The following is a 15846-nucleotide window of genomic DNA, read 5'->3' on the forward strand; positions in this document are numbered from 1 at the left end:
TTATATCCACAAATAGAATGGGCAAGCACTGGCAGATACAGAAAACAAAACAATGTAATCATATCAAAGTGCAGTTTCTATGGAAGTTACACCGTAAGATAGTGAGCTAGCATGATTTATTTGTTTACGAGCTGATAAGATGAAACAACAGGCGTCTTTCTAAGCACTACTACTAAGTTGGGATGTTCTAATCACATTTCGTCTTTGGGTTAGGTTTTTAAAGTATGAAAAACATTCAGCATCTAATTTGGAAACTTCACTGTTGAAGCACTTCTAGTTCAAAACATACTCCTTTTGAGATATCCCAATCAAACAACACAAGTTGCAAAGAGATTCACAAGGAGGCTGAGTCAAACATTTAATTGTTAACATGGCTGGAGCACAACATTTGTGCCTGCTCATCCCAGAGCAAGCAATGCCGAATCAACATACTCTTCAGAGGTTCCCGCTGACTTCAGTTGTATTCGTGACGAGCCCCATTTCCATGAAACTAAATGTAAAGTAAATAAACCATTAACCCTTTGCGGCCAGTTGTCAGGCAGGGCCGAATGATGCAACACCGTCACGGCAGTTCATGGTAGGGCAGTACTGGACAATTTTTTCAAGTTGCTTCACAAGAATTTTTCACTATATTATGCACCATCCGTAAAAGAGTAAGTAAACTTCTTTTTCTTGTGGTTTGAATCTTTTCGATTCTGACCAAAACAGACGGAAGGTGGTAAAGGATTTAGGTCCACGACAGTAAAAAGATGAGAAATCTGCCAACTCACCCTCAGATTTCAACTTTGTGAGGACAAATATGAGGTAGTTGTTGAAGTCGGGGTACTTGTTCAACTCCTCAAGTTTCTGCAGAGAAGGGAGACAGAAAACCCGAAATTTGCGCGTCTCAAGACTGGCAGTGCAATGCGACAATATGACAAAGAGCCCACATCTTGGCAAAAGCCACATCTGCGTCACAACAGGGTTTGAACAAAGCATCACCACATGCCTACAACTGCAATCATGTGAAATCATCTAATGAAGCATGTCACTGGAGCCGATGTTTCAACTAATGAACTTGTTTTCAACGTGCAGCAACTGCAACCGCAACAAATATGAGTCCCATTGCCGCAATGCTGGCTCCAGCTAAGACAGTTCAATGTACCTCCGCCAGGTTAGAGTCTTTCTCTAATGTTTGTATTACAACTGTACTGTTATTTAGTTATTTTCTACTAAATATTTTTTTTGCACTACAGCAGAAATAGTCAGGACCACTTTTGTTGTAGTCATGTAAGACTTGACTACAGCAAAATGAATCCCAATCTGAAACTTGCTCAGAGTGCACCTACATCTCCACTACCATTAAAAATTATTTTTTTCTTGTACAACTGGATTAACAGTTTTGTTCCAGATTGTTTAGCGAATGCTGCCTGGTTTAAAGGGACACTAAAGTCAAATGACAATTTGCGTGAGAGTGAAAGCTCAATGTATGGCAACGTATGAAACGACGATATTATTAACAGCAGCATCCTACTAGACGAGAAATTAAGGTAAATGCACAAGATAAGTGCACCACAGTAAGATGTTTGCAAAATGATCTCAATGAAATTAGACATACTGCCTACAATTAATCACTAGTAGTCAATCTAGCTGCACCAAATAAAGAACCTTCCACGCATCAAGAGACCTAATAAAATGCTGGTTGTTCATTTGATTCATGGAAAGAAGAACCACTGGGCGTTTTTATGGCAAATGGCACAAATGGTTCAAACAGCCAGTTTTTTCCTGGTAAAACTAGACGGGTCGTGCCATCTAGCGGGGCCCAGTTCAACCAAGCCCGCCTGTAATCTTGACAGCTATGGCCGAAAATTGTTCAATGGCCGTTGTTGCTGCTGTGGCTCCCACTATTTTCCCTCTATTGCCTTCAGTGTGAGCGGCTGCCAATAAAGCCGAGCAACGTTGTGCACAGCAACGGTGACGCCAGACTGCAGGCGCGGGTAATTTGGAGTGCGCAAACCCGATGCGGACCACTAAAACGTGATCTTATCCCAAAATAAGCACGTCCTTGGCACAAAAGTAACACCGAGAGATTTATGAACCGCTATTTCAACAATCAACGTCGACTTAATAGTTGCTTTAAAGCAAGTGTCCCTTTAAAGAAGCCATTCAATGGTTGCTTGGAAAAGTGTTGCAGGGCTCCTTTAAGATATGTCAACACCCCACAAAAAGTACATAAAATAAATAAAAAATGTTTTTCGTACATGATAACGATCCAGTTCATCCAAGAAGGTTTAGCAAGAACTGATGTTTGTTTTCATTCATTCAAAAACTGTTAGAATGCATTGCGGCCCCTCCTGCATGTACATGACACTGAAAGCTTCGAATTCGACATTTATCAGATCAGTCAGAATTGTCACTTCATTTGTGTATTATCTCCTTAAACTTTATTTAGGTATTATAAGACTTTAGAAAAGCATTTTGTAACAGCTGAGAGCTTGGGTGCATTACAAATTCCCACTAGAGGGCCGTGGGATGTTTCGGTAATCTGCATGCCTGAAAAATGTGTATTTAAGCCCTAAAATTTGTATATCTCGGATTTCCAGATGTGTTAAAAACTAAGTACAATAAGTGAAACGGGCATACTTTCCACTTTAACGTATTTAGCCCTCAAATTTGGCTACCAGAAAAATGAATGCTCTTAGATCGTTACAAGAATTATGTGCATTTAGCCGAACTGGGGCACTAAGTAGGCAAGAAAACAACAACAACAATAATAATAATGCACTCCCACACATGCAAGAACAGAATGCACATTTTTTTTTTTTTTTCAAAGCCAAAGCTATGAATGTGTAAAAGTTCAGATGTAGTGCATGTTTTTCCATTACCTTAGCTGTACCTTAATACCTCTAAAAATAATGATCTCTTAGCCTTTTTTTATATATTTAGAGTTATGCAAGCAGTGAGAACTCCCTTTGCACAAATATTTATGCATGAGGTTTGGCTTGTTATTTACTTATACGATCACCCCATCAATGCCTCCCAAGTTTTTACAATTAGGGCAATAGTACGACAGCTAACTGCAGCAGAAATAAATAGCCTTTTTCAGTTTTCCGGTTAGAATTCTTTTCAGCTTACAGCTTATTGCACTTTGTACAAACAGACCAATTACGGCATATGTACATAAAATACAATTACAAAATCTGTTAATCTTGTACATTCAAAATACATTATCTTTAATATACTAAAATAGCACTTCAACTTTAGGGCTAAAACTTGTGAAGTTATTTTTTTCGGCGGTGGTAACATACCTTATACATGAACAGGACATTTAACACAAGATTTTGACTGGTGCTTATTGTAATCACTTTCAAGTTAAACTGCTGTTAAGCTGGCAATGCAACAATGGTATAAACAGCACGCATTCCTTCTGGTGTAATAACTGTGAAACAAACAATGGAAGCTATTCTCAAGTGCTCTTTTCACAGCAAGCTCTATAATGACTTTATATATAAACAAACGGAATGGCAGGTCATCAGGTCAAGTTTATTTTCAGAACCCTCCCACGGCCCTTTATATAGATCGCAGTTGTAACATACACTTCACTGCAAGCCATCTACACAAGGTTTTTTTTGTGAAACATCTTATTAATCAACGCATACAGGCCTCTTACAATAACAACAAGAACACTGTTACCGATGCAAACAAGCATTCCACAAGATAGGTTTCTTGACTGTGTGCAGAGAAAGATCAAGTAATATTGAATGCCATTTAACTGCCATTTAACCTGCCAAATGTTCCATATGCACTGAACTACCCTACAAGCCTGCCCTAGTTATGCCTGAAAAAAATTGGCAGACAATTTTTCCAAATATCAAACACGAGCTGCCACAGTTTCCCAATTTTCACAACTTATTTTTGTCTGAGTTTCATTCTGTAAATGCTTCATATTGATTAGTTATTCGTTGCATACACTTCAAAAGGGCCCTACAACACTTCTACAAGTACCTATAGAATGGCTTCATTACTGTGTTAATTGTTGCACGAATCGACCGCCGTAAAAATGTTTAAAATCAGTGAAGTATGAGCCCAGTTAAGAGATTTAACGCGCGCTGTAATCTTTCTCTATTTTCTCACTCCCAAGAATGCACTGGAAGCTAAGCAGGTGGGGATGGCACAGGGGAAGAAAATTACATCACATGCGTACATGACCATGGGCTTTTTTTTTTTTTTTTTTCCTGAAACGCGCAGAAACACAATAGCTTCGGTAACTATGCCGCTGATAATGCTCAAATCAGGCAAAGGTCGCGAATTTGGGTACATGGCAAAGTCATTGGGGTATATGGCATCATTTGTAGGCAGAAGAGGGAACAATATTTAGAAGACATTGTAAAATAGCTGTGAATTCGGGAATGCGTGCTGCGCCACAATGATTGGCTTGCATGTTCTCGGGAGCCTTAACGACCGAACAGCAGCGTCTTTCTTTGTTAACACCGTGAAAATGTTGCATGACCTTTTTGAGGAGAATTATTCTATGCAATTTATAGCAATGACACCATGCCTAGAATTTTCACCTTTGCAAGGATAGTATGACTAGAACCAATACCGTGCGTACAAGCCTGTAGCTACACTAAACCCAGCAGTGATCTCAGCATGAAGCAAGACTGAGCAGCTAACAAAACCATTCACAATATTCGGTATGAATGTAAAATTATCTGTAGTCTCTTTACACACTAAATGAGTTTTGGGAATCGGCAAGTGAATAGAAGTCTAGCATTATTAAAGGGGCATTGGGGCACTTTTCCAAGTAGCTGTCTAATGGCTTCATTAAACAATTCAAATCACACAGCTCATTAAAATAGCACAGCAATTCTTGCACTCTGTTGCATACTGTGCAAGTACAGCAAGTAACCTGTTCAGTTCCACTTTCAAGTACATTGCACGCTTTGTGCAGCATCCCTGTTTTTTCTTACTGGTTGCACAAGGTTGTGTTTTACGGTGTGCTATGGGAGGCTTAGTCCACGCTATGCCAATATTGCATGTGTATCTTCAGTGCCACAGCTTATCAAAGTGAAAACCACCTCTTTACAGTGGTGCAATCAAACTGGTATTATGCTACGAAAATCAACAATGCAGCAAACGTAGCTGCATCGCCATGTTTTGTTGATGAGACAGACTTTTCATTGGCCTACTTAAAGTAACCCCAGCTGTACAGTTGAGAGGAATGCGGGCTGGGGAATCGAAATCGTGCTTTTACAGCTATTAAGTGAACCCAGACAATGAAACAAGCTGAGGTATAGTATTACTGAATGAACAGGCAAAATTCTGAATGCCCACATAGTTGAAAATTTTCAGAAAATGTTTCATGACCTTCTTATAAACTATGTGGGCGCCAGTAGACAAAAATCCATGCCATCATGGTGACTAGCATTTCGAAAAAGACTTCAGGGTGGGGTTGCCACCCGCAATTCCTTTTTGCTTGTTTTCCTGGCCTTCTCGCAGCAAGTGGTAAGATTTCCAGATCGTGAACGAACAATTTCCCCAACATAAGATAAATCTTATTTCTCTTCAGTGTCCCCTCACACAATTTCTCCTCTCGTACCAGTGAGCGTGCTGAAGCTAAGCAGGGAGGGGAATGACAAAGGGGCAAGATGATGCATCCCTTCGGAGTGCACGTCATAACCTAAAGCATTTCCCTTTTTCCTCCAATGCGCGGCTTACTTTCAATGTCATTGTGAGAGCCCATGCCACCACAGTAGTGATACAGCTCAGAAGCTAATTTAGTCAATGGTCATGGACATTTACTATATGGCACAGAAATTTAGGTATATGACATCTTTTGCAGAGAAAAGATGGAAGGATTTCTTAAAATGAATTGTAAATTTCAGGCTGTGTGCTGCCCTATAATGACTGGCTCACATGTTCTCAGGAGCCTTGACTGCCAATAAACAGCATTTTTTCACCCCACTGAAAGAGCATTGCAGGTCTCCTTGAAGTGTTCATTGAGAACTTCAGGGCAGGCAACCTTCAAATGCCAAGTCGTGATGCAATCAAACCATTACCATCAATGCATCGCAGTTTCTGTAATCCCCACTGCAAACCCACATTTATACCAGGATCAGACGAATACATAACACCACAAACGTAGAAGTGAAGTACAATATCGGCTCTATGCTTTCTGTACTCATGGCAACTTGTTCCACCGGGAACCTCATCACAACTCGTCACATGTTTCATTTCACGAAGCTACTTCATAAGCGTTTTTGCTTGTGCTCGCATGCAATGATCACTGCTAAAGTTTACTATAACCGAATGCATTAGTGTGTTGCCCATCCACAATGTAGCTTCCCGGCACATGAGGCGGTCAGGTTCACCTGAAACTGCTTATTGCTGCTTCCAATGCCTGCTTATGCTTGCAAGCCAGTTGTAAACTAAGTTATTCAATTAGCTCAACAACATTTCAAGCGAGGCAGTTGGCCTCGCTGGGCGTGGGATCTTGATTTAATGCGTTCCAAACTGGCGTTCCCGGGCTTCAATTAACGAGGCATTCGTTCTAGTTCACTCTTGATAAAGGCTACGGCTGCGAGAGCGGCAATAAAATTTCATAAAGGTGCGACACGTGAGAAAGCGGTGACATTTGTTCATCGCTGGGAGTCAACTACACTTTTCCCGAACGCTCGAAATGTTCTCACCGGCGTCGCACTAAACTACCAACTAGGCTTCCCGGACGCACCGCTCAAACCCGCAGTTTCGAGAATGGGCAAGTTTACGCTCAGTTTCAACACGCGCCCCGACCAACCCCAACGCAACGCGGGGAAAACGGAGTCGAGGCACACGTCTTGGGCGCGACAAACGTGCCGAATGAATGTGCTCGCCGGGAAAGCTTCGCGGAGTGCTACAACCGAACCTCATCGACAGACCACTGCGGTCATTAGCGGACGCTTGGAACCGGCTTCACGTCACAGTGCGGCCTTCACCGTACTTTCTCCGGTCTTTTCGGCCATTCATGAATTGATCGAAGCCGGCAACGGGGGAAGAGATTCGAAACACCTCGCCTCAACGCGGCAGCGACTTCCTTAACCGGCTTAACTAAGCTGAATTAAGCCGTAAAAAAGGAACTCATTCGAACCCGCAACGCGCTGGACACAGGTAGCGAAAAAGACGACGCGCAAGCACGATCAATGGTGCGAAGATTAGATTATTGCCTAGCACGCAGAAACGAGAAGAAAAAAAAAAATGCAACTACGCTTAGCGTTCTGACTGTAAACGAAAGCGTGGACCAGCTTTTCTTTTTCGTGTGGAAAGCGTTTGTTCGGGGACAACCCCACGACATCGGAAGGTTCTGGCGCTCGTGCGGCGAGCATTTCAAAAGTGCCCATTGATCGGTGCAGGCCGGCGGGATGGGTTACGGCGGTCGACTAGGCCTAACTCATGCGGGTGCATGCGCGAGCCCGACACCGAGGCGCACGGCCGCTTCGACCGAGCGCCGGCAGAAATCATCGCAAGTACCTGCTGCACGGCACGCTGGGTCGCTGTGTCCGGTGACTGGGATTCCTTCAGTAGCTGGAGGATTTGCCGGAGTCCATCTTCTTGCGGTTGCCACGATAACGACATGCTGCCTCGCATCTTTCACGCAACCGGCTAAAAATTTGATGCGGCCAAGGGGGAGAAGAAAAGGAAGAAGGGTAAGAGAGAAAGCGACAATCAAAGACGAAAAAAAAAAACACACACACACTGGCACAGGCGTCGCTTTCTACCACTGCGGCGCGAAAGGTAGCGCACTAGGCTCATTCGTTCGCTCGGAAAAAGCAAGTGCAGCGCATCGACGCATGTTTGAGAACATAGTTACGCGTTGTGACTCGAAATTTAAGCGGCATTCATCTTATTCCAGCAAGAAATGAGACAAACCTCGCGTGTGTCAGGCAGCGCTCATGGCGGAAAAGGTGAGCGAGTCGAAGAAAAACCTGATACATCGTGTACTTTTCATCTCCACGGCCATCCACGGCGTTTTGTGCCAAGCTTATTGATATAAACTGTAAGAATACAAATAAAATCAAGATAAATGTTCGCTGTTAGGTGTATTTACAAATGTAGGTTTGACTAACCCACGTCGATCGTTTGTTTACATACAATTTTGCTCAACAGGCGGCGACAGCAGTTTTAAGCCGCGAATAAAAATACATTTGCGGGAAATTTAATTTGCGGCAATGCGATAACGTCCTGCACCCGAAAAGAACGCGTTTATCACAATCGTCAGAATGGCGGGCGGGCGACAATAAACTCATCGAAGATAATTGCGATCTCTTGTCATTTATGTTCACTCGCAAAAGTGCCTCGCCGGGTCGTTATCACAACGTATATTAACGCTTACACGAAAGGGAAAACAAATGGGACGATTCTGCCTTTTCGATCTATTGTGGCGCGGAAACTGACTGCAAAACTTAAAATTACACAATTCCGCAAATTTGGATAGTTATTTTTGGTCATCTTTCCACGGAAGCAACTTCGTCCCTCGAGGCGTGGGAGTCGCTCCTGTCGTCATCTGACTACCGTCTTCAGGCAGAAGTGGTCAACTGGGCCGAAACGGTCGTGGCAAGCTTTTGGCCACCACCCTTCGAACCACCGGCAAATTAAGTTTGCCGACCTCGCTATACAGTCAATAGAGTTGTTTCTCTCTCTCCCTCTCTACGGGAGCACCACTGAACGCTTCTGCAGCAGGTGGCTACAACCGAGGAGAAGGATACAGATTTGTTGAGAAAGGTGAGATTTTCAAGTTCATCGTTGATGGCCACTTGTCTGTGGCGACGTCTTCTGAAGCAGAAATGTGGAGAAGAAGCCGCGATATTACCGCCCTAGAGCTATATTGGAACTACCCGCACACTCACTTTGGTTCACCAGCCAGAAATGTTGGTTCACAGTGCGTCAGTGCTCCGCATAGACGCGCGCACGGTGGTTGCAAGGGGGGGTGGGGGTGGGGGGTTAGTTACGCAAATTCAGCCCCATATGCATACCACGGCCACCAGATGAAAAGCGGCCGTGCACATTGACATTGAAGAAAGAGGGGGGAAGGGGGGTCCTCTGTGACTCGAAAGGGAGTGCACCATGGCCCCAAAGTCAGCCCATGTGTTGACATAATTCGGAGGGGGAGGAGGCCTGCGACGAACCTTCGCTCCCCCCCCCCCTTCCCTGAAGGAGAACCTGAGCCGCTAATGGTGCTAATTCCGTGATTTATTCTGCACGAAATTCGCTTTTCGATTCTGGTCAGCGAGAAAGGAAGAAACAAGCGGAAAGACAGGAAGGGAATACAATAGAAAAGAGACGAAAAACTACTACTTCTCTTCTCTTGCACAAAGGCAACATCACACATTTTGTAGTAAACACAAGGCTATACATATGTACATAGCACAACACCTACACAGTGAGTTCACGTTTTTCCAACACTGAGAGTCCTCCAACACAGAAATGGGTTCACACTGCATAGGAATGTGTCCGCACCACACTGAGGTTGTAAAAAAGACAAGTAATCACGCCAATTTGAGTGTTCAAGCAAAAACGTGAAAGTTCAATAAAACGTCTAAGGTGATCTTGTCGCTTAAATACTGAACTGTTTTCAGAAAGGTTTTCCCAAAAGTATAGTGAAACACAAAAATGCTGTTTTGAAACATACCGCGGTTAACAGTGAAGTACATTTGTTTTTTGTTTAGTACTTTTGAGCTATTTCTGATTCCTCCAGAAAGTGAACGACTGCACGCGCTGCAGTGGCTTGTAGCTTTCCTTTTGGCCATGGACCCAAGATGATGGAGGTATACAAAAAATTGAGTTTTTAAAAAAAGGTTCTTTTGAGGTACGTCATGATTTTTACAATGCAGAAGAATGTGTTCCACGTCTTCTTGAGCTTCTCCACATGAGCAGGTAGGACTGCCAGCTTTCCTCATTCTATACAGGAAAGCCTTCGTGTAGGCTGTACCAAGTCGAAGCCTATGGTTGACTGCTTCTACCGATCGGCTAACCTTTAACGGAATACTAAATTCTATACCGGGATCAATGTTATACAACAGAGAGTTTTGCGCACCATTTTCGAACCAAGTTTCCTTAGACAGCTGACAGCTCAGCTTATTTATTAGACACCGTGCATCACTCATCGATAGAGTTAGCAGTGATATATTATTTTCTTGATGTGCTGCATGTGCAATGTGATCAGCTATGTCATTTCCAGTGATTCCACAGTGGCTGGGCACCCACTGGAACGTTATGGTGCGGTTTAAATCTTTTGCTATAGCGTACGTCCTCTGTATTTCATATGCGAGCTCACTAGCTTTGTTGCCCAAGCTGATTCCTTTTAAAGAAACTGATGAGGACTGTGAGTCACTGATAACTACCCATCGAAGTGGACCTGGCTGTAAACATATGAAGCGTAAAGCAGAGTATAGCATAGAGTTCTGCCGTTGTGGATGTTGTGAAATGGCCGAGTTTAAAAGCTTTTCACGCTTGGTATGCAGGTACAAAGAATGCCGACGTAGAGCTTTGATTCAGACATGATCCGTCGGTGTACACGTGAATATAGTCTTCATAATTGGTATTGAGGTGTGTTAAAGTTAATTGCTTTATTACAATTATGGGCATATCATTCGTACAATTTATTCCCGGAATCTAAGTTGTATTATCTGGGATCGAGAGTCGCCATGGTGGGTGGGATGCACATGGAGGCCAGTATTCGTGCGTAGGCAGTAAACTCTTGAATTCTAGTAACCCGCAGGTCGCGGGTTCAAATCCCGGCTGTGGCAGCTGCATTTCCGATGGAGGCGGAAATGTTTTAGGCCCGTGTACTCAGATTTGGGTGCACGTTAAAGAACCCCAGGTGGTCAAAATTTCCGGAGCCCTCCACTACGGCGTCTCTCATAATCATATGGTGGTTTTGGGACGTTAAACCCCACAAATCAATCAATCAATCAATCTTTAATTCTAGTATATTTTTATGCATTCTTGCAGCTGATCTCTCCTGAATGGCTCGGAATAGGGGATGATTAGCGTGTTGAGTTGCCAACCGAAGATAATGCCGGCAAGTTTCCGTAAATCTCATAGCATGGAAAGTCGGCTGACGAGACTCCGCAATTACTAAAGCACTGGCAGACGCTCGCGGTACACCAAGGCATATACGAAGGCTTCTGGCCAACAATCCTCTCCTCTAAATTACGTCATATCCCATGTAAAACCGGGGCCGAGTCAGCTATTCTTCGTCGAATTCTTGCTGAATGTACACGCAATAAAGAAGAACATGAACTACCCCATCTCACTCCGGTCAGTCGACGTAATATAGTGATTAGGGAGTTGACTTTATCCTCTATTACTGGGCTTCGCGCCGCCTCTATACCGGACCCCGCACGCGGTTTGGAGAAAGCGGACGAACGACTGCTACGCCGCCTGCAGACGAACACCTTTATCAGTCCGGCGGTCGCAAGGCACTTTTTGCCGGAAATCAATGGCACCTGCTCGACCTGTCATGTCCTCGCCGACACATATCACGTCGTAGCATCGTGCGCAGTTAATCCCGTCCCTTTCTCATCCCCTTTTCCTATCGCAACTGGGAGGAGCACCTGCTCGGCTGCTCTACCTTGGCTGCGCAACGCTCCTTGGTGGAGCGCGCACGGACAGCTTCCAGCTCCACTGGCGTCCCGGAATAGGGTCTGGCCACTCTAGCACGCCGATGGGCCACGTCGGCACTATCTAGTAGACTTTTTCTGAAATAAATGTTTTTACCACCACCACCACCACCACCACCACCTATCCTCTAATGATTTTATGTGTGGTGCCCAAGACAGACGTCTGTCTAAAATAACACCTAAAAATGTGTGCTGTCGCACAAGTTGTAAGCGCTGAGAGTCTATCTGAAGTTGGAATTTATTAAGGCATTTCCTTGAGAATGGAAGTACAGATGTTTTCTCACGAGAAAGAATCATGCCTCTGCTCTTAAAAAGGTCATTGATTATTGTCAGCCCATCTTGAAGTTTTTGCTGAACTGCTTGAATGCTCGTGTCTGATGACCAAATGTACAGATCATCTGCATATATGGAATATTTCAAACTGGTAGGTAAATATACTTGTACTAAGTACCTCCAGTTAATATGTGTGCTCTAGAACAAGGCCCGTAGCATGAATATTTATTTTTTCGGCTGTGGGAAGGGCAACATATGGTTGAAAGCCTTAAAAACACCGCTATTATTTGTCCGTGCTAGATCACTCCCCGCCGTCCGAATTTCGGGGTGGGGGGGGGCGGCACTTCCTTTTCACCGGCTACGGGCCTACTACTAATCATGTTTCGTCATGTTCCGTGCGTGAAAAGAAAACCAAAACGGCAGGGTTGAAGCTTGCGATGAAAAAACAAACAAACAGGGGCTGTGTGCCCTCGAGCAGACGTTTCGTTGTACAAGTGGAGTTGTCTTCCTCCAGGCTAGGACTGAATTCCTTGGCGTTATAGCGTTGCTTGGGCGGACTTGTCTTCCTCCAGGCTAGGACTGATTTCCTTGGCGCTATACGGTTGCTTGGGTGGCGTTGTCTTCCTCCAGGCTAGGACGGAATTCCTTGGCGCTATAGCGTTGCTTGGGCGGACTTGTCTTCCTCCAGGCTAGGACTGATTTCCTTGGCACTATAGGGTTGCTTGGGTGGACTTGTCTTCCTCCAGGCTAGGACTGATTTCCTTGGCGCTATAGGATTGCTTGGGCGGACTTGTCTTCCTCCAGGCTAGGACTGATTTCCTTGGCGCTATAGGGTTGCTTGGGTGGACTTGTCTTCCTCTAGGCTAGGACTGATTTACTTGGCGCTATAGGGTTGCCTGGGTGGAGTTGTCTTCCTCCAGGCTAGGACGGAATTCCTTGGCGCTATAGCGTTGCTTGGGCGGACTTGTCTTCCTCGAGGCTAGGACTGATTTCCTTGGCGCTATAGGGTTGCTTGGGTGGCCTTGTCTTCCTCCAGGCTAGGACGGAATTCCTTGGCGCTATAGCGTTGCTTGGGCGGACTTGTCTTCCTCCAGGCTAGGACTGATTTCCTTGGCACTATAGGGTTGCTTGGGTGGACTTGTCTTCCTCCAGGCTAGGACTGATTTCCTTGGCGCTATAGGATTGCTTGGGCGGACTTGTCTTCCTCCAGGCTAGGACTGATTTCCTTGGCGCTATAGGGTTGCTTGGGTGGACTTGTCTTCCTCTAGGCTAGGACTGATTTCCTTGGCGCTATAGGGTTGCCTGGGTGGACTTGTTTTCCTCCAGGCTAGGACTGATTTCCTTGGCACTATAGGGTTACTTGGGTGGACTTGTCTTCCTCCAGGCTAGGACTGATTTCCTTGGCGCTATAGGGTTGCTTGGGTGGACTTGTCTTCCTCCAGGCTAGGACTGATTTCCTTGGCGCTATAGGGTTGCCTGGGTGGACTTGTGTTCCTCCAGGCTAGGACTGATTTCCTTGGTGCTGTAGGGTTGCTTGGGCGGACTTGTATTCCTCCAGGCTAGGACTGATTTCCTTGGCGCTATAGGGTTGCCTGGGTGGACTTGTCTTCCTCGAGGCTAGGACTGATTTCCTTGGCACTATAGGGGTGCTTGGGTGCACTTGTCTTCCTCCAGGCTAGGACTGATTTCCTTGGTGCTATAGGGTTGCTTGGGTGGACTTGTATTCCTCCAGGCTAGGACTGATTTCCTTGGCGCTATAGGGTTGCCTGGGTGGACTTGTCTTCCTCCAGGCTAGGACTGATTTCCTTGGCACTATAGGGTTGCTTGGGTGGACTTGTCTTCCTCCAGGCTAGGACTGATTTCCTTGGCACTATAGGGTTGCCTGGGTGGACTTGTCTTCCTCCAGGCTAGGACTGAATTTCTTGGCGCTATAGGGTTGCCTGGGTGGACTTGTCTTCCTCCAGGCTAGGACTGAATTCCTTGGCGCTATAGGGTTGCTTGGGTGGACTTGTCTTCCTCCAGGCTAGGACTGATTTCCTTGGCGCTATAGCGTTGCTTGGTCGTACTTGTCTTCCTCCAGGCTAGGACTGATTTCCTTGGCGCTATAGCATTGCTTGGGCGGACTTGTCTTCCTCCAGGCTAGGACTGATTTCCTTGGCGCTATGGGGTTGCTTGGGTGGCCTTGTCTTCTTCCAGGCTAGGACTGATTTCCTTGGCGCTATAGGGTTGCTTGGGTGGCCTTGTCTTCCTCCAGGCTAGGACTGATTTCCTTGGCGCTGTAGCGTTGCTTAGGCGGACTTGTCTTTCTCCGGGCTAGGACTGATTTCCTTGGCGCTAGGGTGGCTTGGGCGGTGATTGAGCGAAATTCCTACGACACGCGGCAAAGCTTGACCAATAAAAGAGAGAGAATAAAATTGAAAGGCCGCGAGGTTATCGAGATGCAGCGTTTTGTAACGGTAAAAGAGCGAAGGTTAGGTTAGGATTGGTTGTAGAAGCAGAATTGTAGCCTCCGGTTTGCTACCTTGCATTAGGGGAGGGAAAAAGACGAGAAGAAGAGTGGAGATAAAAGTGTCTACAACATTATAAACGTATAAAAAACCAGAATATTGCTCTTATTTAAACAAATTCTTTTCTTTATATAAATAATTACACGCACTGGATTAAGCACCACAAGGTCATCGGTAATCTTTATATTATATAATCGCCATTCTAAAACTGCACAATATTTTATAAAAGCACTCAATTCTTGGAAAATCCCCCACAGTGGGTATTCACCAGGGGCAATAGGTGACAAGAACAAGAACTAGACGCGCGGAAAATAAAATGAACAAGAGCGATGGTGCTATATATCGTATTCAGTAGGTCACTACCATGCAAAAAGTTCATAAGGTCTTGACTGATTTTCTGTACGGAGATGTACTCGTGTCGGCATTCGACCACTGGCCATTCCGACAATGGTCTGTTGTCAAGGCGGACTAACGCACCAGCTAGCACTCGCGTTGTGTCCACTTTTCCTTCATATATAGTTGTCGTTCGAATTGCGCCGTTTCGCCGCTGTTCGCCATGCGAGTTTCGTCGTGAAAGCTGGCTTTCCGACAGTGAGCTCTGAACGCGCAGTCGGAGCAATGAGTTCGTCACCTGAATATGACAAGGTACCGAGGCTACAATACGGTATCTACGAGAAAGCGGGGGAAATAACTCCGCTAACAAATCGGCCGACTACAGTCGATTCACTGAGGCTCCCTGGCCGTGTGTATGCATCGTCCGATACGTTTTCATGCGGTTTCAGGAACACTGAGAAGGAAGGTGACAATGGGCTGTACTCTATTCGATTTTATTACATTTTCAGTAACACCATGAAGAAAGGCAAGAATTAATTGGCTGTGTAGCGTGGCATATGCTTAAAGGTGCATTGCAGCACATTTGTAGCACGGTCTTAAGACGCCGCTGATCGGTAGTCGAGGCTCATGAGAACACGCAAGCCAAAATTCTAGAAGTCGCTTCCCGTTCTCTAGAAAAATGACATATACTCAAACGACCGCGCCATATACCCAAATTCACGGCCATTGGCCGATTTGAGCATAGCGAGCTGCTTAGTTAACGTGGTCACCGAAAGGTGCCGTCACATGTCCGCGATCGCGCTTGCGATCACACAGTAAGCAAGGCGGGTGTTCAAAAAAAATGGAAATAAATTGCTGAAGATCGTGACGCCCGCTTCTTCTTGACCCCTCCATCATCTCCCCACTTCCCGCGTAGCTTTCAGGGCGCTTGCAGATACGGGGAGAGAGGGAAAGAAAGCGCTTGAAGTGTGGGACAAATTCCAGCGTACTTGACGGATCCCAAACAAAGGAAAAAAGAAACACATCGTGACATACTATTTGTGAAGAGACCGTTTCATTATAACTCGGGGAGGTGTTCCAGGGCCCCTTCACAGTCT

General features: G+C 45.2%; 1 protein-coding gene across 2 annotated transcripts in view; it reads right to left on the reverse strand.

The window, feature by feature from the left end:
• Tnpo (transportin 1) overlaps nt 1–7945 on the reverse strand; it is a 55257-nt gene extending 47312 nt beyond the window's left edge. Inside the window, exons 1-3 of one of the 2 annotated variants that reach the window (XM_037432034.2) lie at nt 7885–7945; nt 7486–7617; nt 771–846 (exon numbers count right to left, since the gene is read on the reverse strand). In XM_037432034.2, the coding sequence (XP_037287931.1) occupies nt 771–846; nt 7486–7602 (193 nt within the window). In that variant the 5' untranslated portion in view covers nt 7603–7617; nt 7885–7945. Of the gene's footprint in view, nt 1–770; nt 847–7485; nt 7661–7884 lie in introns of those variants that run through there. The other variant, XM_075875086.1, reaches the window with a different exon arrangement.
• Nucleotides 7946–15846: the final 7901 nt, after the last annotated feature.

This window comes from Rhipicephalus microplus, chromosome 10 (assembly GCF_043290135.1).
Source record: "Rhipicephalus microplus isolate Deutch F79 chromosome 10, USDA_Rmic, whole genome shotgun sequence".
Lineage (NCBI taxonomy): Eukaryota > Metazoa > Arthropoda > Arachnida > Ixodida > Ixodidae > Rhipicephalus > Rhipicephalus microplus.